This window comes from Choristoneura fumiferana, chromosome 2 (assembly GCF_025370935.1).
Source record: "Choristoneura fumiferana chromosome 2, NRCan_CFum_1, whole genome shotgun sequence".
NCBI classification, from domain to species: Eukaryota; Metazoa; Arthropoda; class Insecta; order Lepidoptera; family Tortricidae; genus Choristoneura; species Choristoneura fumiferana.
In genome coordinates this window covers 6,691,719-6,717,757 of record NC_133473.1, presented here as the reverse complement: position 1 = coordinate 6,717,757, position 26,039 = coordinate 6,691,719, and the positions used below count along the sequence as shown (strand labels likewise).

General features: G+C 37.8%; 1 protein-coding gene across 1 annotated transcript in view; it reads right to left on the bottom strand.

The window, feature by feature from the left end:
- The window catches only part of CrebA (Cyclic-AMP response element binding protein A), a 141,702-nt gene that overhangs the window by 9,984 nt on the left and 105,679 nt on the right, over positions 1–26,039 (bottom strand). The window contains exon 2 of the mRNA XM_074106519.1: positions 5,366–5,567. Coding sequence (XP_073962620.1) covers positions 5,366–5,567 — 202 coding nt within the window. The remainder of the gene's footprint in view (positions 1–5,365; positions 5,568–26,039) is intronic.

Below are 26,039 nucleotides of genomic sequence, written 5' to 3'. Positions count from 1 at the left end.
GAAATGGCAACAAAAAATTATAAACACCATTTACTGTGAAATCTTTATTCCTATATATTTTTCCTATTTGACTATAACTTTTCCACTAGGTGTAGGTACAGGAATTAAGAAAATCATTTATCTATTTAATTTGAATCATGAACAATCCATCCAAATCCATAACGCAGCTTTCGTCGTTATTATAATAGGATTGCCTTTTAAAAAGAAAAGAAACACACAAATTAACTAAATTTGACTCTTTATACAGCGTGGCTTATATTTCACAATCTAATGTAAAAGGGTATCTGATCGTAGGTTTATTATTATCTTTTCAAATTACATAATATGCTCCATTTAATCATCTAATATATTGTCAGTTAAAGCAATTAAGACAGAAGGTATTATACTTTACTAAAACGTATCTATACATCTTCCTGTAGCACTACTTTCATCGACTGTACATTTGATTCGTGAAGCGATATATTTCAGTTGATGGTTATAATAGGAAACTCACTCGTGAGTTATTTTTGACAATACACTTTAGAAATTGACTTTGATGACATGCAAAACAATTGTTACAATCAAATCATTCATTATTAAGAGAAGTGAGAAGTAAAGTAAGTTCATTTTTGCAATAACTAGTTAAATAGATACGAGTAAGATCATTTGGATTACAATATAACAAGAATACAACATTTTACAAAAAGTTTATGTAATACGTGTGCCTGCACTAGCCCTAGGGTTACTAGAGAACTCTGTGGCCTAAAACGCCATGATCCAGCGGCAAAATGTCCTCACCGTCGGACATTGACTCTCGAAAACCGAACTTCAATATCACGGTAATATTGTCATTTTCCATGACAAAGATAAAACGCCTAACGTTTAGATTTTTTCAAACTGTATAATTATCCTTTTGTCCGTATTCCGGGTACAATAGTATAGTTGCTCCTTTATTAGTGAAGCACTTGACATTTGGAGATGTGTGAATCAACCGGCGTTCGTTGACCCGAGAAGCTCCTTTCACCAAAATCACTTGCGAATCACTATGGGCGGGTCCAACAAGTCTGGCTTGTGGCTCGCGGACCACAGATATAGACTAAATTTTTGCGCATCTTTCGCCTTTTATAAGCAACCAAGAGGCGTCAATCCATTAATTAAGTGATGTTTTCAGAAAAATATCACGGAACCAAGAATCTCAAGAAGTATCACCAACCAAGGGAGGGATACTTTCCAATTTCACAGATTTTTCTTACAGGTTATGAATTGCACAGATTTTGAACCCAACGGATTCCCGATTCAATAGATTCCCAACTCTGCAGATTCTCAGCTCATTTTACCTTAAAGATTTCCGTTAGATATAACGACGAGCGAAGCGAGGACCAATCGTTAGAATAGAACTGCGGCTCTACAGCGCGTGAGCCGAGCGATCGTTGCGAGCATGCCGATTTTGAAAAAAAAAATAGGATTCTGTAGAAATAGCAATTTGTACGTATAACTGAGAACAAAGGCAAGAGGTCAAAAACGATAAGTATTAAAATCATTATTGATTTTTCATGTTCTTTACTTATGCAGAACTAAAAGATGTAAGTAGATACGATGAATTTTCGAAGATTGTGTACCTACTTAATTGTTTTTATTAAAATGGATAAATGTTTAATTAAGTGACATAAAACCATGATAAGAATATCTAAAGTAATGACCGGTGGGATTAGTTAACTAAATCAGTTAAGTTTTTTATTGGTTTGTACACGTGAATCATATTATTATCGGCTATGATAAACATAATCAAAACATTCCGATAATAAATTAAAAATTAATACACCGTACTTTCATTATCATTATACTTAACCTAAAAAAAATCTAGAGACACGCATCGATGTGTTTGTGAGTTTTCATTCTGATTAGATTAGAGTGTGTATGAGAAATTGTTAAACAGATCTCATATTTAATAACTATTTTAAAAGTACGTAGAATATTTTCTATCATTTTTCCTGTTTGTATCGGATACAGACAAGTCTCAATGTTTGCGATGCACTTAGCAATATTTTCTCAACGCTTATATTTTAGCGTTTATTGTCACATTCGGAGACGAATTTTAAAAGCGGGAAACTATACTGTTTGACTTGCTTTTACGATTAGTATATGACTGTAGAGGTATGCGCAACACAACACTCGCTTGCATATGCAGACAGAGTGGAAAATAGGAACGGATATAGGAGGTACTTTTTACTCAAAAACAATATTCATTATTATCATCAATCATATAAGTCGTAGAACGTCCACTGTTGGACATATGCCTTTGCCTATGCAGAACAACCAACTGCAGGTCAACCAAAGTCTATACCTCCTGTTGCTTCGATTAGAAACAGCCTGCATCTACCGTGAACCCGTGGCTTTAGCCAGATCATCCGTCGATAATGATGAATGATGACGATGATGAATCATATTAAGTTCCACCATCCCAATAAGTACACCTACCGATAAAATACTTTATTCACAAGGGAGCACGATATAGGAGCCTTATTTCGTATTAGTATTTTAACTACGTGCAGCGCCGCGACCCAGGCCGCGGCCCTAGAGAATACAATATACTTGTATATCTAAAGAGGTCATTATCAAAGGGCGCATGTGTGTCCTCTAACCGCCATGCGCCACGAGTTTACTTGCTATGTGCTTATCTGTACTACATCTGCTTATGTTACGGGTTATCTTTACTACAAACAGTCCGTAGTAGGGTAAAAGCACATTTAACTTGTCACTGTCTTGCCATGCCAGCTTTCGGCTTCTTTCGAAGCAGTACAGATATTCGACAAAAGATGGCGTTTTTCAAAGTAGCCCAGCTACATGCTAAAAGGTGGCCAAATACATTAAAATGTATCTAATGAATTTTCCTGATCATCAAACAGTTTGCGAGATCGTTTTGTGCCAAATTTATTTAACTACAATACTCGTACTAGTTTATTAGTGCATGTTAAATAAGGTACTAGAACATTGTTGACTCCTACTTTCGAACTGCCTTAATCGGTTTACCAATGTTTCGGCAAATAACGTTTGGCAACCTGTTTCCTAACCTAAAGGGCACTACTTACATGATGGCTCTGAATTAAATTGTGAAATATTTATAGGTACTTTTAGAGTTAGCGAAATGAAACAGAGTGCCAAATGTTACGTTGCAAAAAGGCAGTACCGCCCGGCCCGGCCTTAATCATCTAATTTAGAACTTTGAAACATGACATGGCACATGCAACTGCATGTGTCGAAATATCGAGCTTCTCTAAAATCAAGGTATGCGGAAGAAAACCCGATTTTAAATCATAAAATCAGCAATAATGACAGCGATAGTCTAAAACAGTGTTTTAGTTATTATTATTATAGTAAGTGTTAACATTAACAAAAATTGTATTCTAAATGTCCGTGGTCATGGGTTCTACCTTCATCATCCCAGCCTATATACGTCCCACTGTTGGGCACAGGCCTCCTCTCAGAACAAGAGGGCTTGGGCCGTAGTTCCCACGCGGGCCCAGTGCGGATTGGGAACTTCACACGCACCATTAAATTGCTTCGCAGGTTTGTGCAGGTTTCCTCACGATGTTTTCCTTCACCGCAAAGCTCGTGGTAAATTTCAAATGTAATTCCGCACATGAATTTCGAAAAACTCAGAGGTGCGAGCCGGGGTTTGAACCCACGACCCTCTACCTTACAAATGAGTAACGACGTTACTAGTATCTATGACATGCGCGAGAGTCGATAGCCGGTACACGCGGGCAACGCACCCAAGCGAGATGTCGATTACTGATCCGATAAACACTATCACACCAAAACCGTAATAAAATTGATACATATCTTTATAGGCGGTTAAATAGTGACATGTCGGAGCTGCGTGCTTGTCGAAGCCAATAAAAGTTTAAGTCAATGAGCCACTCTCAAAGCGTGCTCCGTGGAGCCCTGGCGCTCCGTGAAGATTCTGCGGGGGTTTCGCAAAAAGACTAGATTGGAGATAGTTAAAATACTTAAGTAACCTAAGTATATCATAAGGTGGCAAATTACAACCTCCCATTCAATAAGTAGTTGTTTTTGCCTATTTTAGGGCTCCGGCAAATATGTAGTTTTGAAATAGGGTTCCATCACCAAAAAAACTTTGAGAACCGCTGAGCTAGGGGATCTCGCCAGTTAGTTTATTGCTTTTTAATTTACGGTTATAACAGAATTATGTTATGAGACATTGATTTAGTCGTACCTTTTATGCATGTATTATGACAACCCAGATAGTAGATACGTCAAATAAATAGGATGTAACAATGATAAGAATAGAGAATAACAAAATAAAAACACTTTAAAGTTACGTAGTTATCAAATGATTTCTCAGTGAGTCACTTCCTTTCCACCGGCTTAATTCACCGTTTACTTAGTGGTAGAAAGCAAAACGTGCCTCGGAGCATTTCCTTATTACGTTTCGATGGAATCTTTAAAAATAATGGAACGCACGTGAGCGACAATCCGCGCATACCGCCGTACACGAGCGCCGCCTCTGCATTTCTATGGCGCTGAGCGCAATGCACTAATAAAATGCCGTGACGCCAGTGAAATTCGCGGAGTTCGTACATCGCTATAGCTTGAACAAATAACCGCGTTTAAACAACTTAAAAATATCCGTTCGATATAATTAGACATTATTAATGTCATCATCATCATGATCATGTCAGTTGAAAGACGTCCACTGCTGGCTAAGATAAGGCTCTCCACTCAGACCGGTCTTGTGCATTCCGCATCCACCGCGATCTCGTGATCGTGACCAGGACGTCGCTCCATCTTGTTGGAGGCCTACCGACAGCTCGTCTCCCGGTCCGCGGACGCTATTCGAGACCTGACCCCATCGGCCATCAGACCTGCGAGCAATGTGCCCCGCCCACTGCCATTTCCATTCCATTGTATTTCTGATTCTATCCCGCAGAGAAACCCCGAGCATAGCCCTCTCCATAGCCCTCTGAAAAAATTTTCTTCATTATAAATTGTCGTGTGAGTTGCAACCGGTGAATGCAAGTGGAGAGTTGTCGTTCATTGTGGAACCTTAAGGAACCTTTGTGCGGCAGTGGACGCCTTCCTTCATTTGATGATGATGTAATTATGGTAATAAAAACAATTGCATAACTCCCACTGTCATACTCATACTCATGCATACTCGTTTGCTCCCTCTTATATAAAAAAATACAATACCTATGTATGTATACTCTTAATAGTTACAATCAGAATGTTGGTACAAGTAACCATAGCAGTAATTGGCAAAGAAAAATTTGCTCTTTGTTTAGTTTGGAACTAGGTCAATTGGTATCAATTCTCCCATTATATTTGATATTTATTTATTTTATACGGAGGTTGTTGTACTGACCGTCAACTTTGGTATGATGTGGCGAGGGTGGCGCGGATTCGACATCTGAGTGTAGGCTGTATGAGTGTTCTGTCTTGATGGGCACAGCGCCCAAAGCCGCGTCGGTCATCAGTCTGTCATGCAATACCACGCCGGATTTGGATTCCCTTTCGATTAGCCAGTCACTCATCTCTTCGTCCTCGTCCAGAACGTCTCCCATCTCCTGAAATGAAAGAAAAAGTGAAATGAGTATATCAATCGTAAATTTCGCTAAAATATCTTTCTGTTTTAGAAAGCCAGACTTGATCAAAGATGAGCGTAAGATTTTGTGAATCGCAGTTCTGAAATCGATTTTTTGGAAGCTAATTAAGTACGTCAACAAAATTATTGTGTGATGTAAGTGGCCGTCTTTAGGCTAACGGCACGCCGCGAGGAAATAAATCATTTTATTTGCCGATCTGCAATGAGGTGCGGTGCGGTCGATAACCTGTCGTTGTTACAAGACTTCCATAATCTTAAAATAAGACAAATACGCTATGAATCACCAAAGCGTCAATATGAAGTCATCAAACGCCGCCCAATTTTGTCTTAACTGCCCTCTTATTTGGGCTACGATTACAAATTTAAGCCATTTATAAATCACTATCAAACTCCGAAATTTTTACTCCGCTAATGACAAGGTCCATGGTTCGATTCCCCACTGCAGTGTTTGCTTTCTGTTTTGTTTTTCAATGCCTTATAGTTATAATTACAATATAATTAAGTAAAATAATATTTAGAAACTATTTATAAGTAGGTAGCCAAGTATTCGGCTAAAATTTTGCAATCGTAATCCACTTTCTCAGTTTTTAGTTAGAATGTTTGCTTACAGTCATTATTTAATTACTTAAGTTATCCAAGTGTTTTCTTTACAATTACTCGCAGATCTAATCCTAGAGTGTCGCAGTCTAGAGGATGTATAATTGAGCGCGCGCACGAAGTTATTCAATTAATTTAGAGAAAAGGCAAACTTAGATATATCTAGAGTCTGATGGCGTTGGCCATGACTCTCACCTTGGAGCAAGTTCGGACGTTCACGTTGTATTACACGCCCATTAGTAGCTCTGTGGTAACCGTTTATATAGTCTGTGGTAACTTTAATGGATAGTTTGGGCGTCTTCCTTCTCATGTCGGAAAGCTTAACCATGTAGCTGAATAAGATGATAATTGTAAAGGGTGCCCGTAAGTTTAACAAAACAAGAATTCTTTTACTAAAATGTTGTTTGAAAAAAGTATGACGCGTTTGTGGTAAAACATACGAATCACTTACAAATACGTAAGTAGATTGTAGATGCGTTCTATGCGCATTTCTAACTGATCTCCATCGCTACGCACGATAAAATCTGTGAAGCGAAATATTAATCTCTTACGCATTGAAACCTTTTCATGCTCGCGCGCGGATTGTTATCAGAAAAAAAAACTGAAATTCCTTAGATAGCAAAACACATGAGGTCAGTCACTGGTGTGAATTGAGCATCTAACATTCTCGATTGGTGCGTCGCGTCCCTCACCTTGGCCGTTGTAAATAGAGTGAACGAACGCAGGCCGAAGTCGGTCGGCGACCCCGCGCGCTCGCCGACTTCTGATGAGCCTCGGACACTGGCTAATTTATATTACTTCACAACCATTGCCAAATCTACAAGTTTGAGTATGGACATATCCGCCTTAGTGGCGCCTTAGATATCGCCAGCGGATCCTTACTCTTTCATATATATGCGCGAACGAAATAAAAATTCACTAACACTTTATTATAATATTTTTCCGTGACAGCTCTTAGGCTCGCCTTACTTGCCACATTTTGGTGCAAGTAGCTAGCGCATGTAAGTCAAACAGTTCGACATTTAGTTGTTAAATGCAGATATGATACAAATATCTATGCAAGCTACTTGCACGAAAATGTGCTAACTACAGGCGGCACGTTAATTTATTTATGGCCATGACTTTAAAAAATCATATAATAATATGTATCCTTTTTATAACATTTGTAACCATACATTGTGGAAGAGCAATAAAGCATTGAATATTAAAATAATTCATATCCCTTTGATAAATCGGCTTCTAACGGCACAGGGGACGGAAATACCTATGAAGTAAATAACCATCGATTCCTATTAAGTAAATAAATAATTTCGACATAGAAATAATCCGCTATAATTGTATTGTAATAAACTTCAACAATACACAAACCTCTAATTATCGCCTATAGAATTGGTTAGCAGACTTCTCTATTTTCTCTATGAGCTATACAGTCATATAGACGTAACCAGTTAATGCGCTGTAGCGAAATTTTAATCCACGGCTATTGAACCTTTAGAGTCACGTTATGAAGCTGGAATTCAGGTGGGAAATACCGGCCAGCTTCTTCATAAAACGTGACAGAAATCGTAATTGGTGAGGTATGGGAAACAAATGCCAATCGGTTGGGTACGTAGGCGTAAATGGTGTTTACTGATTTTAAAACTGTTTTTGACACCTGAATGGCGTATTCATTCAATTAGTTCCTGTGAGAAAGATTTTTATATTGAATTTTTATCTTCGTTATACATCAATAATACAATCGGTTCCCTTAGTCGAGAAGTTATGAGGACCATAACAAGAGTATTTTTATGATCTATTTGTACCACATAACGGAAAACGATAGTCGTGATTTAAGGGATGCGTTCTTCTTTTCTTCAGTGCAAATACACCCATTTCTCTTGGTTCTAGTTACATGATGCGCTATCTGAAATATTGAGAGTTGCCTTACATTGCGGTATTGCACAACAGTGTCTTCAGAACTTGTCGATAGAACACGGCAATGTAACACCACTCGCGCGTCATTTCCTGCCCGACGTTAATAAGAGATTATGATACCATGCAGCCATAGGTCTAACGCCTACTCTTGGGACGATCCTTTTCTCCTAAAAATGAGCGGTTGAATCACTCGCTGATTGCATTACCGTTGCGGTTGACGCATGCATGACTGGCTCCAATTAAGTTACGTAATTAAGTCTGTTACGATCCTTGTCTCGACGGACGTTCTCAAAACTCACTTTCTATTCGTTTGTTGACGGTACAATGTTACGCATCGGTGTGATAGACGCTTAGGATTTGTTTTGATTCGCTGCGCTGCTTTGTTAGTTCATAAAAACGGTGGGGCGGGTTTGTTTTGTATTGTATAGATGCATAAAATGTAAAAAAATTATATCTACCCTGTAGGTCAATGGTCGATTGGTGAGCAGAACTCTCTATAATTATCAATCAGTCAAAAATGCAACTTGTTAATGTAATAAACAAGTAAACTGTTTGTTCAGTATCTAATTGCTGAATCTTTCTATCTAATTTATGAATTAACCTCTTGATTTTTATTTTCTTGTTATCAAATTTCTGAGAACTGACTACATCTTTGGATATGAAGTATGATTAGTCTGAATAAGCAGATCACTTCGCACCTTTTATGAAGACATCCTTGCGCCGTGGGAACGCTAGGCTTCGCGTGGTTTCTCACGAGCTCGCTCACTTAATTATAACTAGCTGTTGTCCGCGACTTCGTTTGCAAGGAATTCGTTTATGACACGCTCGCGGGAACCATACAATTTTCCGGGAAAAACAATCATTATGTCTTCCTATGGGTCTCAAACCACCTCTATACCAAATAGCTGTTGCCCGTGACTTTATCTCCAAAAAATTTGTTTATAGAGGACCCGCAGGATCTATCGAATTTCCCGGGATAAAAACTATCCTATGACCTTATTTTTCAGGGTCTCAAACTATGTCCATACCAAATTTTATCACGACTGATTACTCCACGAAGTGTAGCTATGAAGCTATACCAAATAACCACACTTTCTTTTAACCCAAGTATTCATTTAGATATTGATTTGTTTATTGGACAATAATTAATTATCATGAACACAACCCATTTAGTAGATTTAATTTAGTATGATTTAAATTTAACTACTTTCACGTGATAAATTGAAACTAGTTAAATGTTCTGGTTGACGACCAGATGGCCTAGTGGTTAGAGAACCTGACTACGAAGCTTGAGGTCCCGGGTTCGATTCCCGTGTCGGGGCAGATATTTGTATGAAAAATACGAATGTTTGTTCTTGGTCTTGGGTGTTTAGTATGTATTTAAGTATGTATCTATCTATATAATTATATTTATCCGTTGCTTAGTACCCATAACACAAGCTTTGCTAAGCTTACTTTGGGACTAGGTTAATTGGTGTGAATTGTCCCGTGATATGTATTTATTTATATATGTTTATACGAGTAAGTACCTAATATGAACTTAATTCTCGATTAAATTCTTTTGTTTTTTCAATGAGTGTACTTTTTTTTATACGACTGGATGGCAAACGAGCAAGTGGGTTTCCTGATGGTACGAGATCACCACCGCCCATAGACACCTGCAATACCAGGGTGATTGCAGATGCGCTGCCAATCTAGAGGCCTAAGATGGGATACCTCAAGTTCCAGTAATTTCACCGGCTGTCTTACTCTCAACGCCGAAACACAATACTGCAAGCACTGCTACTTCACAGGATTAGCGAGCAAGATGGTGGTAGCAATCCGGGCGGACCTTGCACAAGGTCCTACCACCTGCAACTTACTTATTTCTTCTTATAACAACGTGTTATTTGCATAATAATGTGCTTTAATAATCTTACTTTTGTATTAACAAACATTTTACAGCAGTAAGATACTTACATAACAATTTTGAAGTGCGAATCTAATTTTCGCAGCAAAAGCTAACAGCTGCGTTGATTGAACGAAAAGGGTTACCAAAGTGACAACGGAGCCAATAAACTTTATGTTTGCCGTCCGTAAGTACAATAAAAGCATTTTCTCAAAAGCCGAGAACCGTTTAACCTTTAAACGGAGATCGAATTTGTATCTTATTTTACAGATGACCGCGATGTCTGTCATTTACGCTCATATTCGCACGATCTCGCCGATTCATTGTCTTTCGAAAGGTTAAAATAAATAAAAAATGTTATTACACGTTATGAATCGTGTGCATTTGCAATTAGGCGGCGGCGTGCGCGTGACTATGTGGAGTGCTGGTTTGGCAATATCTGATCGATATCCCGCTCTACCAGCGTCTATGTACTTACATTCTGTTTTATTAATGACAGTTGCAGTTCCAGTTCTTGTGATTTGGGTCAATGTATCGTCAGCATTGCGCGTTTGTCAAAACTATTTCTTTACCAACTATTATTTGTTCGTGAGTCTGCAGAGACGAAAAAAAAGACGGTCTAAAAATCAGTCCCGAATTCGTAATTCAAACAAAAGTACTTTTCCCAACGGGTGGTCTCACATTAGGTATACTACCTATTATTATTTATTTCGACTGCATTTAGCTTTGTCGCTATTTCTGTCGCTTTCCAACTAAGAGTAAGACAGCCGGTGAAATTACTGGCACTTGAGGTATCCCATCTTAGGCCTCTAGGTTGGCAACGCATCTGTAATCCCCCTGGTGTTGCAGGTGTTTATGGACGGTGGTGATCTCTTATCATCAGGAGACTTGCTCGTTTTCCATCCAGTTGAATAAAAAAAAAAACGAGTAAAGCAGATAGAAATAGACTGGATGATTGGTGTGAAAAATATCAAGAGAGCTATAATCGTATAAGTTTCTTCATAATCATATTTTACATTTGCAAATTAGAAATTAGGTTCTATGGGTTACTTTAATGTACGGCAATAAATTAGTAGTAAACTTAACTTCATGACTCTGAAAGCAGGAAAGGTCATAGTAATCTAGATTTTTCGCACAATTAAGCGCTGTTGCACACACGCAACACATAGGCATGTGTGACGCAACCATCAATAAGCTGGTTTCACACAGCGATATTGACTTGCATAATAAACTGGATAGTACCGCACATGGCCGTCCTTGCGATCGTTTGAAGTCGAATAAAAAGCTCAGATGAGTACAACATAACTAAAAATACTGGTAAAGAATGAACGCTAATGATGACTTTAGGAATAATGTTAATTATTTGAAGAATACAATCAGTTTAACCGTCTCCTATGCATGTAATTATTACAGAAAACGAAAGAAATAAACCGAATTGAGAAATTGAACATTGAATTATCAAATTATAGATAACACTAAATAATATAAAGAGTATTAGGTATTGTTCAGGGTTGCTGGTTCCCATAGGTCGCTAACCATCAAATAACGCGCTTACTTCGAGTAAACTAAGAGTGGTACTCGATTGCCTCTCTTTACCGAAAAAAAAGTTACCACCGCCAACCACCACGCTGAGTAGCTGAGCTGCAAGAGCGCTGGCATGCGATTCACGGTTGGCTTTCTGGTTGAATTTTCCTTGACAATGAACCACGGATTGGTTCGAAACATGTCGGAAATACTTTGGTTATTAATACCTGAGTGACCCATGTATTTTTTTTTAGTAAAAAGTAGAGGGAACGTATGCACGTCATGATAAACAATTCATAGTAAGTAGGTATAGTCGAGCCGTGGTGGCCGAGTGGTTTGACCTATGGCCTCTCAAGCAGTGGATCGTGGGTTCAAATCCCGGCTCGCACCTCTAAGTTTTTCGGAATTCATGTGCGAAATTACATTTGAAATTTACCACGAGCTTTACGGTGAAGGAAAACATCGTGAGGAAACCTGCATATAACCTGCGAAGCAATTCAATGGTGTGTGTGAAGTTCCCAATCCACACTGGGCCCGCGTGGGAACTACGGCCTAAGCCCTCTTATTCCGAGAGGAGGCCTATGCCCAGCAGTGGGACGTATATAGGCTGGGATGATGATGAGGTATAGTAGGTTAGGTACTTAGCTACCTGAATGATTGGTACCAGCGACCTGATTGTTCCACCTTGCGCCCGCGCAAATTGCCAAATTCAGTTCATTATTCGGAAGTCAACTATTCATAGTTCCTGAGGCGACGACCGGTGGCGCGGAGAAAAGAATGGATGTTGTTTCTTATACTTTGGTTTGTTTTTTCTTCATGTTGGCCCAACGTAAACCAATCTGAGAGAGTGAGCACAATTCGTTTCATTCATGCAATCTCACTCTTAGTAACTTATAACAGCATCGCTTAGGTTGGCCGTAGTTGGCAAAATATGTGGATCAGGCAATAGTTTGAGCAAGTTGGAGTACCTACCTAACAGTGACAATCACTAATTGTAACTACTCATAACTGCTGAAATCTAACACAGTTAGCGTGTTCAAAGTAGCTACACTTATTGATAAGACATAACTATGTAGCTTACTTAAGGGACGTTTCAAATGAAAATCAGCTCTGAATGCCGCAGATAGAAAATGTAAGCTATAAAACCGAACAAATCTAACAGACTTCTGTCACACAATAACGCAGAAGTAGTAAACATTCAGTTTAACTGAATGACACGCTACTGTGGCATGCCACGGTATTTACATCGTTTCCTTAAAAGGGCCTCTTTGAATAACTAAGTAGTGTCTTAGCAATTTTCACTACTTCAGCAGTCGAGCTAATTGGGCACGTCAAGTCTCCACAATGTAAAATTTATCATCAACTCCGTTTTGTTTTTGTGAGAATAGATTTCTTCTCCATTGATTGTGTTCCTCAGAGCGTGCGGCAGATAACATTGTGAAAACAGCGAGAGAGTTTAATACGCAGTTTGTACCCGAAACCACATTAATCAATTAGTTGTGGTGCCAACTATACATCTCTTTATTGCATTATTCACTGCGATTGGTTTTGAGTGTGTGAGAAGGTATTCTTCAACGACTGTATTTTTAATAATTTGTCGGTCTTTACCGGAAAGGTCAACAAGAAACATCTGTGAATATAAATGATTTATCAAATCAACCAATAATTCTATCTATGATGACTTTTGATTGAAATCGAAGCGATTTATTTTTATGTATCGTAAGTTATTATAATAACTTATAATACAAGAATAGAAAATTTTATAATCTTGTTAATACTAAGCCTTCATTTATGATTAAGAACATGCAGAAACCACTAATTTTATACACACGCTTATTGTTTCAGCAAGTTTATTTTCATTTCGACTAAGGACGTCTTGTAGGCTTTTTTAAATCTCGATTTAAGGCTTAAACTGACAGTTCTTGTATGGATCTGACAGGACTTAAGACCACTTAAACCTAGATTAAAAAGCCTGCAAGTGGACGTAAGTCTTACTCGTAGAACAGAATACTTAACGTTCAAATTACTACACTGCCAATTAATGCCATGCAAAAATTTTAACATAGTTACGTGAGTTTTGCTCTATTGACAATCATTAGAAAACCTTTAGATTTGATTCTGAACTATAACAATATGTTCTTATATCTCATGGTTCCTATGTCGGTCGAAAGTAACGCTTTATCTATTAAAAAAAAAAACTTTTTCACATGATTTTTTCTGTCTTTGCGGATTAAAAAAATACTCACGTACCTAGTCCATAGTGGCAATATGACTAATAGGCTTATGTTATAATGCGTGACCCATCGCAATCACATTCGTCATATCTGTCTATCAAAATAAGATGTGATAGGTAGAGATGGGGAATGCGCTATGACGAGGCTCTGTGTTGTAGCAATCGGCACAGCAACACAAGACTGACGGGACGCTTGCCTCACAATCCGCACATCACGAAGCTCCGCGAAACGAAGTCCTTTCGAAACGGGCCATGGTCTAGAGCTCTTGGTACCAGTTAGTGAATGTCTCATGAAATAAGCAACGCAAGGAATGGGATCATTTTTTGTGAGATCTACTTTCACCGGCCGATAGTATTCGCATCCGGTTCACTCGGTACCGTTCTCGTATCGACCATTATCTCGATCGAGAGCACATTCGGGCTCTTGTTAAGATACAAGGCATAATTGGTAAGGTTGTTTGCTTTGCGGTTTGGTCTGGGGCGAGTCTAGTGTCGGAAAATCCTTACCTTGCTCTTAAAATGAAAATGAAAAACTAAGTTTCATGCATTCATCTCTGATTCTAAATAGATTAGATATAACCGGTTTAAATTTTGATAGTCAAAAGATCACTGATAGATCTGACGCAGGTGGTAGGACCTTGTGCAAGGTCCGCCCGGATTGCTAGCACCATCTTGCTCGCTAATCCTGCCGTGAAACAGCAGTGCTTGCACTGTTGTGTTTCGGCGTGGAGAGCAAGACAGCTGGTGAAATTACTGGCACTTGAGGTATCCCATCTTAGGCCTCTAGCTTGGCAACGCATCTGCAATAACCCTGGTATTGCAGATGTTTATAGGCGGTGGTGATCTCTTACCATCAGGAGACCCACTTGCTCGTTTTCCATCCAGTTGAATAAAAAAAAAGACATTTCTTCTCAAACACAGGCTACCAGCTAGATTGTCATGTTCCAGAAAAGATTAATAGTCTTCAGGTGTGATATTCAAGAAGAACTAAATTCCACAAATTAACTGAAAACCACGTCTCACGTTGGGTCTCCTTGTAAGACTACCTAATGATTTTACCTAACGATTAACTTTAGGAATTTAATGATACCTGTTTTTGTTAATGTGAGTACTCTAAGGACTTTCATTAAAGATTCAGAATGCAGGACACTATTTATAATGAAAATTTTAATAATTATTTGGCATTTAAATAATTTCATCAAGTTAAAACTACATATCCGTGGTTTAAACAGTGAATAGAAACAATCCGAATATGCTATAAATAGAGATTTTAAACTAAAACCGCTGTGCAAGCTTCAAAGAAAGTAATTTACTCAGAGAAGATAATCAAAGTCAATTATTTTATGGTAGTCGTGACTGCCTACGTGAAAACGTTGGAAGAATTAATCAAATTGTTGCCTTTTATCGTCAAAATTACTTAAAAATTGTGGAAAATAACAGTATATTATTCCTAAATGGAACCCGCATGCTATCTACCCACGTATAGTTGTTCTCGCGATTACACCATTAAAAACCCTCTTTCACAAGGACTTCCGAAAAGTAACACCAGAATCACCTCCTCCTTGCACACCCGAATCACCTCTTTCTAAGGCAGTCAAGTAAAAAGATATTTGTTTATTTGTTGTTGAACATTGTCCTCGTTGAAGCAATGAATAAATAAATAGCAAGATGGCACGTACATACATAACAATCAAGGAACAAACTCCCGCAGTGACAAAAAAACGGAATTGAATTACTGCAGTCTTTTCTTGGGCTTGTTTCTTAAAGGTCCAAAATTAAACTACAAATTTAAATATCAACCGCAATATGAAATATTTACTTCTTTGTATGATATGCATTGTGTCTTTAAGTAATGAAACTCGAAGAGTTGTAAACAAGAGTGTAAAACCACCAGCAGGTCGGAGTAAATGTGGCACGAGACAAACTACTTCGGCGTAATTATTACTGTACCCTTAGTGTAAGTTTTCGGTTACAAAATACGTCTCGATCGCGTTCGCGTTAAAATCTCAATTTGTATGGAAACACGAACATCGAAAACGTTCCGCTAGAGGCGCTGTTCGTGTTTGCATACAAATTGAGATTTTAACGCGAACGCGATCGAGACGTATTTTGTAACCGAAACTTACACTAAGGGCACTGGTAGGTAGGTACAAGTTCGTTCACTTATCAGAACTTGAAGAACTGCATTTTCGAGACAGACAGACACGTTCTGTCCGATACCCTTTACACTAAATGTGGTTTTTTAACCGACTTCAAAAAAAGGAGGAGGTTATCAATTCGTTTGTATTTTTTTTATGTTTGTTACCTCAGAACTCCGTCATGAACCGATTTGAAAATAATTTTATGCGTTCGTCTAGGAATGTCTTCAATTAGGTCCCATAAGCACCAAATCAGGATCTGATGATTGGATCCTAAAGAAATTGAGGGAACTCTTGAAAATCATCATTTAATTTTGATGAAGTGGAACTGATGATGAAGACCACATTTGACCAACGGAGCGACTACTCAATAACAAGTACTTCACGGGTTGAATTTCAATTATTTTATCACAGTTGCTAATCAATTTAAGCTCATCGTAATGCATGGTGAAATGGAACGGGTTATGAAGCACCAGGAGTAATGAACGTCTCTGCAGCGGAAAAAGCAATTTTTCGTAAAAGGTGACGAGCAGTTGACATTTAACTATTGTATCTATGATCTTTTACACTAAAAAGCGTGAAAAAAAAGTTATAACAAAAAATTGAACCGACTACAAAAAATCATGAGTCTCTGAAGTCGGTGCCTCAGCACGAGCCAGCAGGAGTGATTGAAGCCCAATATACTCTTATAGCATGTAGGTGAGCTAGACGACTATAGGTCCACTCCTGCTGGCTCGTGCTGAGGCACCGACTCCAGACTGGTAGAAAATTATTTTCATAGTTTTTGTAGTCGGTTCAATTTTTTGTTATAATTTTTTTTCGCACAATGATTACCGTGAAATATTTTGACAGCTTTCGAATTGTTTTTAAACCTGAATAATGACGGTAATGGGTACAATTTTGCAAGCACCCAGCAACAGTTTATACAGAGTATGACGTATTAGAGTAGTCGCACTTAAGTATATATTGGCCATATTTGACCGCGTGGCACTTAACACCCTAAAGACATTAAAGAACGGTTCTCTAGAATTTACCCGAATTTCGTATGCCAGAGTAACGTTATTCATAATTTTTATTTGTCATAAACTGATCTATTTCTAAAACTATACAGTACAAATTCAGATTTTTTATTTAAGCATAAGCCTAACTTAACCTAGTGTGTTCCAAAAATAGCACGGTCCTAATGTACTTATTTCAATGGCAAACATTGGTATGACAAATTATTTTATGGGAAACGAAATTATTCGGTAAAGAACACATTCGGACCAATGACACGGAATATAATTGGTACCAACAAGCCCGAACAATCCATTATAATAAAGGCGTGAGCACATCGCGTATGTCATCAGACACATGCAAATGATATAGTCTGTTGTGGCAATAGGCGATGTGGGCCAGAGCTCGGCATAGCATGCTCGAATTGGGTCGTGAATAATGCAAGGAAACTGACGCACGTCTCTCACACGATTGAGATGCGCTTTTACGATCACTTGTCACGACTGTGAAACCCCTAGCATGTTGTTGCCTATATAGCTAAAATAGCATCGACTCTCTTTCACTCTTTACTAGCTCGAAAGAGACGGAATGTTCAGTTCTGGAAGCGGACTTCGCATGCTAGCTTAGCTTGAGTGATCATGTAGTCTAAGAGTTCGCGATCTGCCTTATTTATGTAATAGTAAAAGTCTCGATAAATACTGGGCGCTAGCGTGGGTTTGGCTGATAGACTACTTTAAGTCAGGTTTTTTAAATGGCATTGCTAAGATCGGTTGGTAGACTTGACTGATTATAGGACTAGATAAACAATTATAGATATATCCTTAATCTCATGCATGGTTTCATTTTATTTTAGAATCGAATTTCCTGTGCCTTAATTTAATTTAGTTTTCAATTGTATGTTTATTTCTCGTGTTTTGTTTTCTATAATTTTATTACTCCGCCTAATGTTACCACATTATACGCATAATAATTATCATCGAATTACTATCGCCGATTATGATGTGTAGACACCTTAAAAAATCAAAACCCGACTGCGTTAAAAAATAATAAAAAGAAGAAAACAATACGTGGACCTAGTGGTCTAGAACTCTGTTAAGTAGCTTACTTAAACTTCAACAGTCGGGACCCATTAGGTACCTACTAAGAATTTTTGAGCTGGTCGCGATTTTAAATAAGCTACTTACTTAACAGAGTTCTAGACCACTACATCCACGTCTTGTTTTCTTCTTTTTAGTATTTTTGAACGCAGTCGGGGTAAGATTTTTTGAATTTGTTGTTTTATACTTACTTTACTTGTTTGTTTGTTTGTGTTACTTTTTGATATTTCTGTGAAAGCGGTAAATAAAAACACATGACTTGTATATGTATATTTTTGTGTTCTGTTTTAAATCCTTTCATTATGATACCCTACTCGATAAGTTTGAATAAAAAAAATTTTTGATGACACAATTTCCCAAACACCCGCCATTTTATTTTTTTAAGAATTTCATGTACCTAGTGTCACTCGCGTCATTAAAGCGAATCCAATGACGTATCATTTATCAAAATCGGTTCAGCCGTTGAGTAGTTACGAGAGGACATAGGAATAGACATACATACGGGTCAAACACATAACCCTCCTTCTTCGCAGTCGGGTAACTAAAAAGATTACCGCCTGATCCTTTAATTTACATCTAATTCTAATTTACAGGATAAAAACCACCCAGTGCGATTTTAGTTGGCTGGCTCACTAGGTTTTACTATTAGACTATATTACGAGTATATTCCACTAAAATATTATGTACAGGCATATGACATAGAAACTAAACCATCTATAACCCATTCAAATAAAGTTATTATCGACAGCTTTCATCCCATCAAATATTTTATATATCGAGCTTTACTTTTATATGTTAGGTCTATTTTAAACATGAAAGAAGGAAATGAAATAGGTACCTAGCAAGTAAAACGTCGCTAACCTCTTCAAAGGAAACACTTGAAACTTGTGAAATACATACGTGATAGTTCTTAAACCATGGTACAGTTACCAGGAAATATCAGGTAAAATGAAGCTTTCAGAACACTTAATACGCTGTTACGGCTGTACGAATAGCATTAGATATTTTTTTTGTTTTGCCCTATTTGATATTATTGCCGGTGATTAGATTATCGATACCGCCTTTTGTTGTTGTTCTATATTTGCGTGTAGATTTGATGTGGATTGTATTAGATAGTATCAGGTAACAAAAAAAATACGCTCTTTCTGTTAGGATTTCTGTTTGATGTCAATCGCAGATCCATCTCCGAAAAAAAATAACCAAAATATACTCATAACGATTCATTTCCTGCTGTCACTAACTTCTATATTTTATGTAAATAACAAAAACCGACCTAGAGCGTGTCGGACACGCCCGAAATAGGGTTCCGTAGCCATTACGAAACAATTAAATATATTTTTTCTAAGGATTTCGTATTTCATACGGAATCTTCCAAGTTTAGGTATATTTTATACCTTAGGCTGCTATTTACTCTTAAACTACTAATAATTCTCAAGCAAACTTAGCCGTTATAGTTTTCCTTGAAAATTTTATATACTTACTATTATCCTGATTTTTTTTTAATTTTCCCACCCACCGGTTTTCATTTTAGAGGGGGGGAGGGGGACGCTCGATTTTAATGAAAATTTGCACTTTAAACTTGAATATTTCGCAATCACTGAATAGAAAAGTCTTAGAAAACCCTTAATGGTTTTAAAAGACCTATCCAACGATACCCTACACTAAAGGGTTGGATGGGAAAAAAAATCACCCCCACTTTACGTCTATGGGAGGTAACCTAACATTTTTTTTTTATTGTAACATTTTGTCGGCATAGTTTACATACATATATTCGTGCAAAATTACAGCTTTCTAGCATTGATAGTCCCTGAGCAAAGCCGCGGACGGACAGACAGACAGACATGGCGAAACTATAAGGGTTCCGTTTTTGCCATTTTGTCTCCGGAACCCTAAAAAAACAGTAGACGGTTCGTAGGAACTGTAACGTGATGACGTCACACAATGAAAAATGTCTAGACGAAGAGTGACGTCACTGGCCCCCGCAACCAGGCGCCGCCGTTACAATGAGCCTGTAGTTGCTAAGTGATGCTTACAGATAACACAGTTCTGTAGCACTTCTCAACAACTTTATTGGTAGGCATATTTTTGCGCTCTAGACGTCGAATCGGAGAAAAGACTTTAATAATATTCATTCATTCAGGCCGACGTTGCTCAAAGAATTAGTTCACTGAAGTGGTATTGGGCTGGCCACGTCTGTCGCAGGACTGATGAACGGTGGAGCAAATGGAGACCACGGACGGGAAAACGTAGTGTAGATCGTCCTGAGGCATGGTGGACGGACGACCTTAAGAGGGTCGCTGGTGGCGTATGGATGCGAGGAGCTGAAGACAAGAGTGTTGTGGCGCGTCATGGTAGAGGCCTATGTCCAGCATTGGACAGCTTTAGGCTGATGATGATGATGGATTCAGGCGTCAGATCGCAGAGGTCTATAAAATTGTTAAATTGTTATGGAAAGGGAGGATTTTTAAATTAAAACTATGTACATAAAAATATCTTAGACTTAGAATACTTACATAAATTAATAATAATAATAAATAAATAAACCTAAAACTAAAAGACTTACATCGGTTTATTTTGCTGGCAAGCGGTACCGGTAGCGGAGTAGCAAAGTAATATATTGTAGGCTAGCCATCAGTTACCAAGTAAGGTATGATACAAACTTTGTAAAATATTGCATGAACTCTACCAAAAATTCAAAATCATTCCGACTTGTCAAACCTCTGCATTCCGTGCCCTGCTTCCAACGAAATTCCAGAAGAGCGTCATTAATTTAATTTAAATTTAAATTGAAATTTAAAAGACGTATTGTTCGCCCCCGAAAACACTCAAAAATATAAAGTTAGAATAATCATAAATTTTATTATAAATTCTATTGAAATCATTAGAATCCTTATATAACGCTTAATTTAAATTTAAACCCCCCCCCCCACAAGTATCAGAGCTATAAAGCACAAAATTACAACTGAAACGCCCATTGCAATTTTCTAGAGCATTACAAATTGTAAGATACATTTCAACCCTGATAGCTGCGTAGTGCGTAGGCTGCATGGAAAAGTCCCTGATGAAAAAGGTCATAAGTGGCAACAAAACTTACAAAACATGTAGTTTGCATTACAAACATTGTGTGTGTGGCTTCTTTTTCTCATTGCAACGGTCTAAATCACTGAAATAACATTCAAAAAGACTTAACCCCTTTTACATCTGAGCACCCTTGTGTAATAAAAATACTCGATACGCCCACAACTCGCCCACGACTCACGCTACGCCACATTGAGGTGCAAAATAAAGGAAAATTAATGCTAAAGTTGCCAACCTACGCCGTAGAACTTGTGTCCTTAGAGTCAACAAAGTTCTTGTGGCCATGACTGCCGCAACACAGATGAAAGTGGCTGAAACGTTAAAGTTCCGCGATAAAGTTCTGTATTTGTTAACTCTTTCAATATGTGCGAATATAGTGAAAGTTGTGTATTTTTTTTAAATTGCTTATTAGTAAGGTTGTTTGAGACAGTTTTAAAGTAAATTATCAGTTGTCACCCATCACGGTAATGCGATCCAAATGTTTTCTAATTTAACTTTAAAAGTTTTCTTTTGACAATTTAAAGTTATCCGGTTTTGTGGTTGCACTGTCGAACTTTTTAAAGTCTGTTCATGTGTGTCTGTTCTGTTAAGTTTTGTAGTTGCATAGCGACACATTTCGACTTGTTTCTGTTCAGTTCGGACTCATTCATTTCTATATAGCACATATTATGGTATTCCTAAAATTACATACCTAGTTCGGTTTGAACTGCTGCTCTAAGCACAAATCTGTGAGGGTACAATTGTGTTAAGCATATTTTATTACTAATAAATCTTCCCTCTTTGTCTATTATGTAACTACCTTTACCTATTATTTAATGTAATTAACTCCAACGATCCCAGTAACACGAAACCTCTTAATTGGCTGTAAAGAATTCCAACTATCCCAAACTGTAAAGATGGAACACATCAAACTCCACTTGCTTAACGTTCGTTCGCTTCAAGGTTCTATGTTTTGTCGTCAACGTACAAAACCGAGTCATACGTAAAGGGTTGTAGGTTTATATTGAGTAGGTGTGTGGGATTATTATCAAAATTCCTCAGCAGTGGAAGTTTTACGTGTTATTTACTTAACTACGGTAAAGGTGAATACGGATATGTGTTTTTTCAGTAAATTAATTCAAATAAAAATAGAGTGAAGTATAGTTCGATGTGTACTGTAAATATCTTGTACTGAAAATGGATATAATTGTATTTACTTATAGCTATAATTTTTTTGGTCTGTTGATATATTTGAAGTCGTCGGGTTTTTAAATAGGTATACCTACACAAAAGAAATTAGTGAAAAATGAGAAACTGGTAAAGTATAGAGCATTTAAATCTTTTGACAAAACTTTTATTTGCTAACTGTCGACCAAAATTTCGCCGACGCAAATGGTAATTTGCAAAAACTCTTTACTAGGACGTCAGCAGGGTCCAAATTAAAGTATGATATTATAAAAAAAGTTTACCCGCATATTATTTTTCCTAGACAATTTTGCTTTATAATCCATGCTGTCACACTTTCACACACTAACTAAACTACTGATCGAATAGTTTAGACGTGCGAAGCCGCGCGGGTTAACTCTAGTTTAAAATATACCGCGTGAAATAAATCAAAGGCCTATTACATCTAATATGTATTCTCATCTATGGTCTTATGAATCAGGCGGCGACGGGTTAGTTCTAGTTTTGAAATATGGCAATCCCTGTCCGTTAACTGGGCGACAGTAACGAGTAGGGAAATGGTAATTTATTTTTAAATGTCACTTACGTATAAGCGTGAACAAAAATGTGTGAGTCAACAAATATAGGCCTATTACCCATAGGACTACAGACGATAGCTTTCTAGCCAGTTTAAAGGTTACATCGACTACTATTGTATATCTATTGTACTATTATCGGAGGAGTGCTAAGCGGTTATCCGTCTTCTCATGTATAAACTATTGAAAGATTTGATGCGTGACCCACCGTATAACTTTCTCATTGTAAGATTGAAAATTAATTACCACGTAGCAATGTAATGTCGCTATGACATTTTCTGTGAAAAGGTTCCACCATGGCGCACCATTCAGTTGCGTTGATAGTACTTCAAGCCAGCTACGGTAGAACTATTAATAAGACCAAAAACCACTCGACCAGAATCCTTGAATATTTAACGCGTTTTATCACAACACAGTTTTATCACAGGATAGTTTTTATAACGGAAAATTGCATTGTTCACGCAGAATAGCGATAAATGAATTCTTAGCAGACAAAATCACGGCCAAAAGTTAATTTCTAATGTTTTAATGACGTTATCACAATATTGTTTAGGAGTTTAATACAAACTACTACTCTACACCACGAGCAGATTTTTTTTCAGGCCGGTCATCATTATTTTCAGAATCAATTAAAGAAAATCGTTTGATATGAGCCACGAGCCAAGGACATACTTGGAAACAACTTTATCTTAGACCAGGGAGATCAAAAAGGAATCATTAACAAAATCATAAAACTAAAATAGATCTGTTCTAGCGCACCAAATCACAGCGCTATCTTAACCCGCCAATTATAATAAAGTATTGATCATTCTATTTATTTTGTTTATTTTATTGTATCGGCGTATTTTCTGATGTGTAGATGCGATGGCAAATGCTATTGTGATTGCAAGTGCACTAGCTAATAGGTTTATCTTCTAGTTAGAGCCCATATAATGTAGGTCGTAAAATACTTTAAAATTACACTGAAGTGGAAGTGACCTACTGCATGAGAGATGATCTTCAGTACTTTCAGTATTTGGGGCAAATATATGTAGTCCAATTGCTCTGCTCGTTATAGAACACTTGACTCTACATAAATACAGAATAGAGATAATAAGAGCGAATTTACACAAGAGTACTCTTACTACATAAATGAGACTTTGAAGTCCTAGCTTAGTTTACTGATGTTCGCGCCTGTACCTTATCGTTATCACTAGGCTAGGCTGGAGGCGTGTCGGTGACGTCACGGGCGCCGTCATCCCCCTCCACCTCACCCCGCTACGGCCCACGCGGCGTCGACAATTTTCTCAATTTTCCGCCTCCATACCGCCGCCTGCGACCGTTTGATAACACCAATGCGTAGCAGATTGGATTTGTCGCTTGTTATAGATTAAATATTGGACATAAATAACCTTGGTTACAGTGCTTCAGTAGGTTGACGATACACGCGAGGGGGTGCTTTGTTTTTTGCGCTTTCAAATGTTTTTATGCCATATAAGGCCTTAATTTAAGGATATGTATGTAAATGAATCACAGTTACAAAGTCTGTACGATCTCAAAAAATAGAATTCATACAGATACATGTAGAACATTTAGAATAGTTTTCCCTGAATTTCTTTAAAGCATGGTTAAATTATTCGAAAAAATTGAGACGATTCTTACTGATGACAATAAAAATAATTAAGTTTTGCTTGTTTACAGTAAGTCACAGGTGACCATTAGTTGTTAATTTGCCAATATTCACGTCGCTGCTAATTACCACTAAGTATTACAGTTACGTGTATCGTGTTACGCAACTATTGTTGTCGCCTACCCAATTATTGCCGGCGTAATCGGATTTATCTGGTAATGCTATTACTGGCACTTTGGTTCGCATACATACTGTTAAAAAGTGACCCGTGATAACCAACAACGTTTAATATTTTGCGGGTCTCGCTCAACTGGGCAGAAGCGCTTTAATGCCATATAGAGAAATATTGAAAGAAAAGTAGACTAAAAATGTTTAGTTTGTTTTCAGCTCATTGACTTGTTTGCAAAACTCACGGTGAGCCATTGTCACATTTTAACATTTGTAAAGCATGAAATTAGCCGTGGTGGCCGAGTGGTTTGACCTATGGCCTCTCAAGCAGAGGATCCTGGGTTCAAACCCCGGCTCGCACCTCTGAGTTTTTCGAAATTCATGAGCGGAATTACATTTGAAATTTACCACGAGCTTTACGGTGAAGGAAAACATCGTGAGGAAACCTGCACAAACCTGCGAAGCAATTCAATGGTGTGTGTGAAGTTCCCAATCCGCACTGGGCCCGCGTGGGAACTATGGCCCAAGCCCTCTTGTTCTGAGAGGAGGCCTGTGCCCAGCAGTGGGACGTATATAGGCTGGGATGGATGGAAAGCATGAAGAAGAAAAAAATTAGGTGTTCTGACCAGCATCTTCTAATAAAATTAGTGTTTATTCGAAGCAGTTTGCCAACATAGTAAATTTAATTTGTTTTTAAATTTTACGCAGAAGGTGAGTTCTGTTGTATTTACCGTAACTATTGTGCTTAGCTATTTGTGGGCCCGTACAGCGTGACGGCATGTAATATGAAACTTATAATTTGGGCCTTGTCGAGCGCCCTATCCACGCCACGGAATAATTTCACGGGCCAAGATCACAGGGCTTTACAGCTTTAGGAGCATTACTATAAGGCTACCATGTACTAATACTGCTTGAGGTTAAATAAATTCATGATTAGAAAGAAAGGCTTCAACCAGATTACATGGAATACAGTACAGTAGCAGGTTCAAGGTTCATCCATTCTTTGCGGAAACAGCGTGTGCGGAAACCTATTGAATTCATTTCCCGAAATTTTAAAACGATTTAGCACATTACAGTCATGGATAGGTAAATTATTTAAGTTAAATCGCCTGTTATAGAGGATTTTACGAAGATCAAACGCGTGTAATTAAAAACAGTTCTTTATCACCATTTGAACAGAACAGAACACCATCCATTTGGCAGATTTTCTTTGCCTGGGGTGGCTTACGCTAGGCTTTCGTAATGAAATATCAAGATAGTTCTAATTATAAATGTTTTCATTTTTTAAGGACACGCTTTCTTTTATTTTCAGTCAGCATACTAAAAAATAAAACAATAAACTCTTTCCAAGATCCGCTTGATTACCTATGGATTACCTACTATTTTTGACGCAATCATTGTCACAACTCCTAACATTTTTTGTTTAGTTCCTGCTAATGTTGCGGCTGACAAT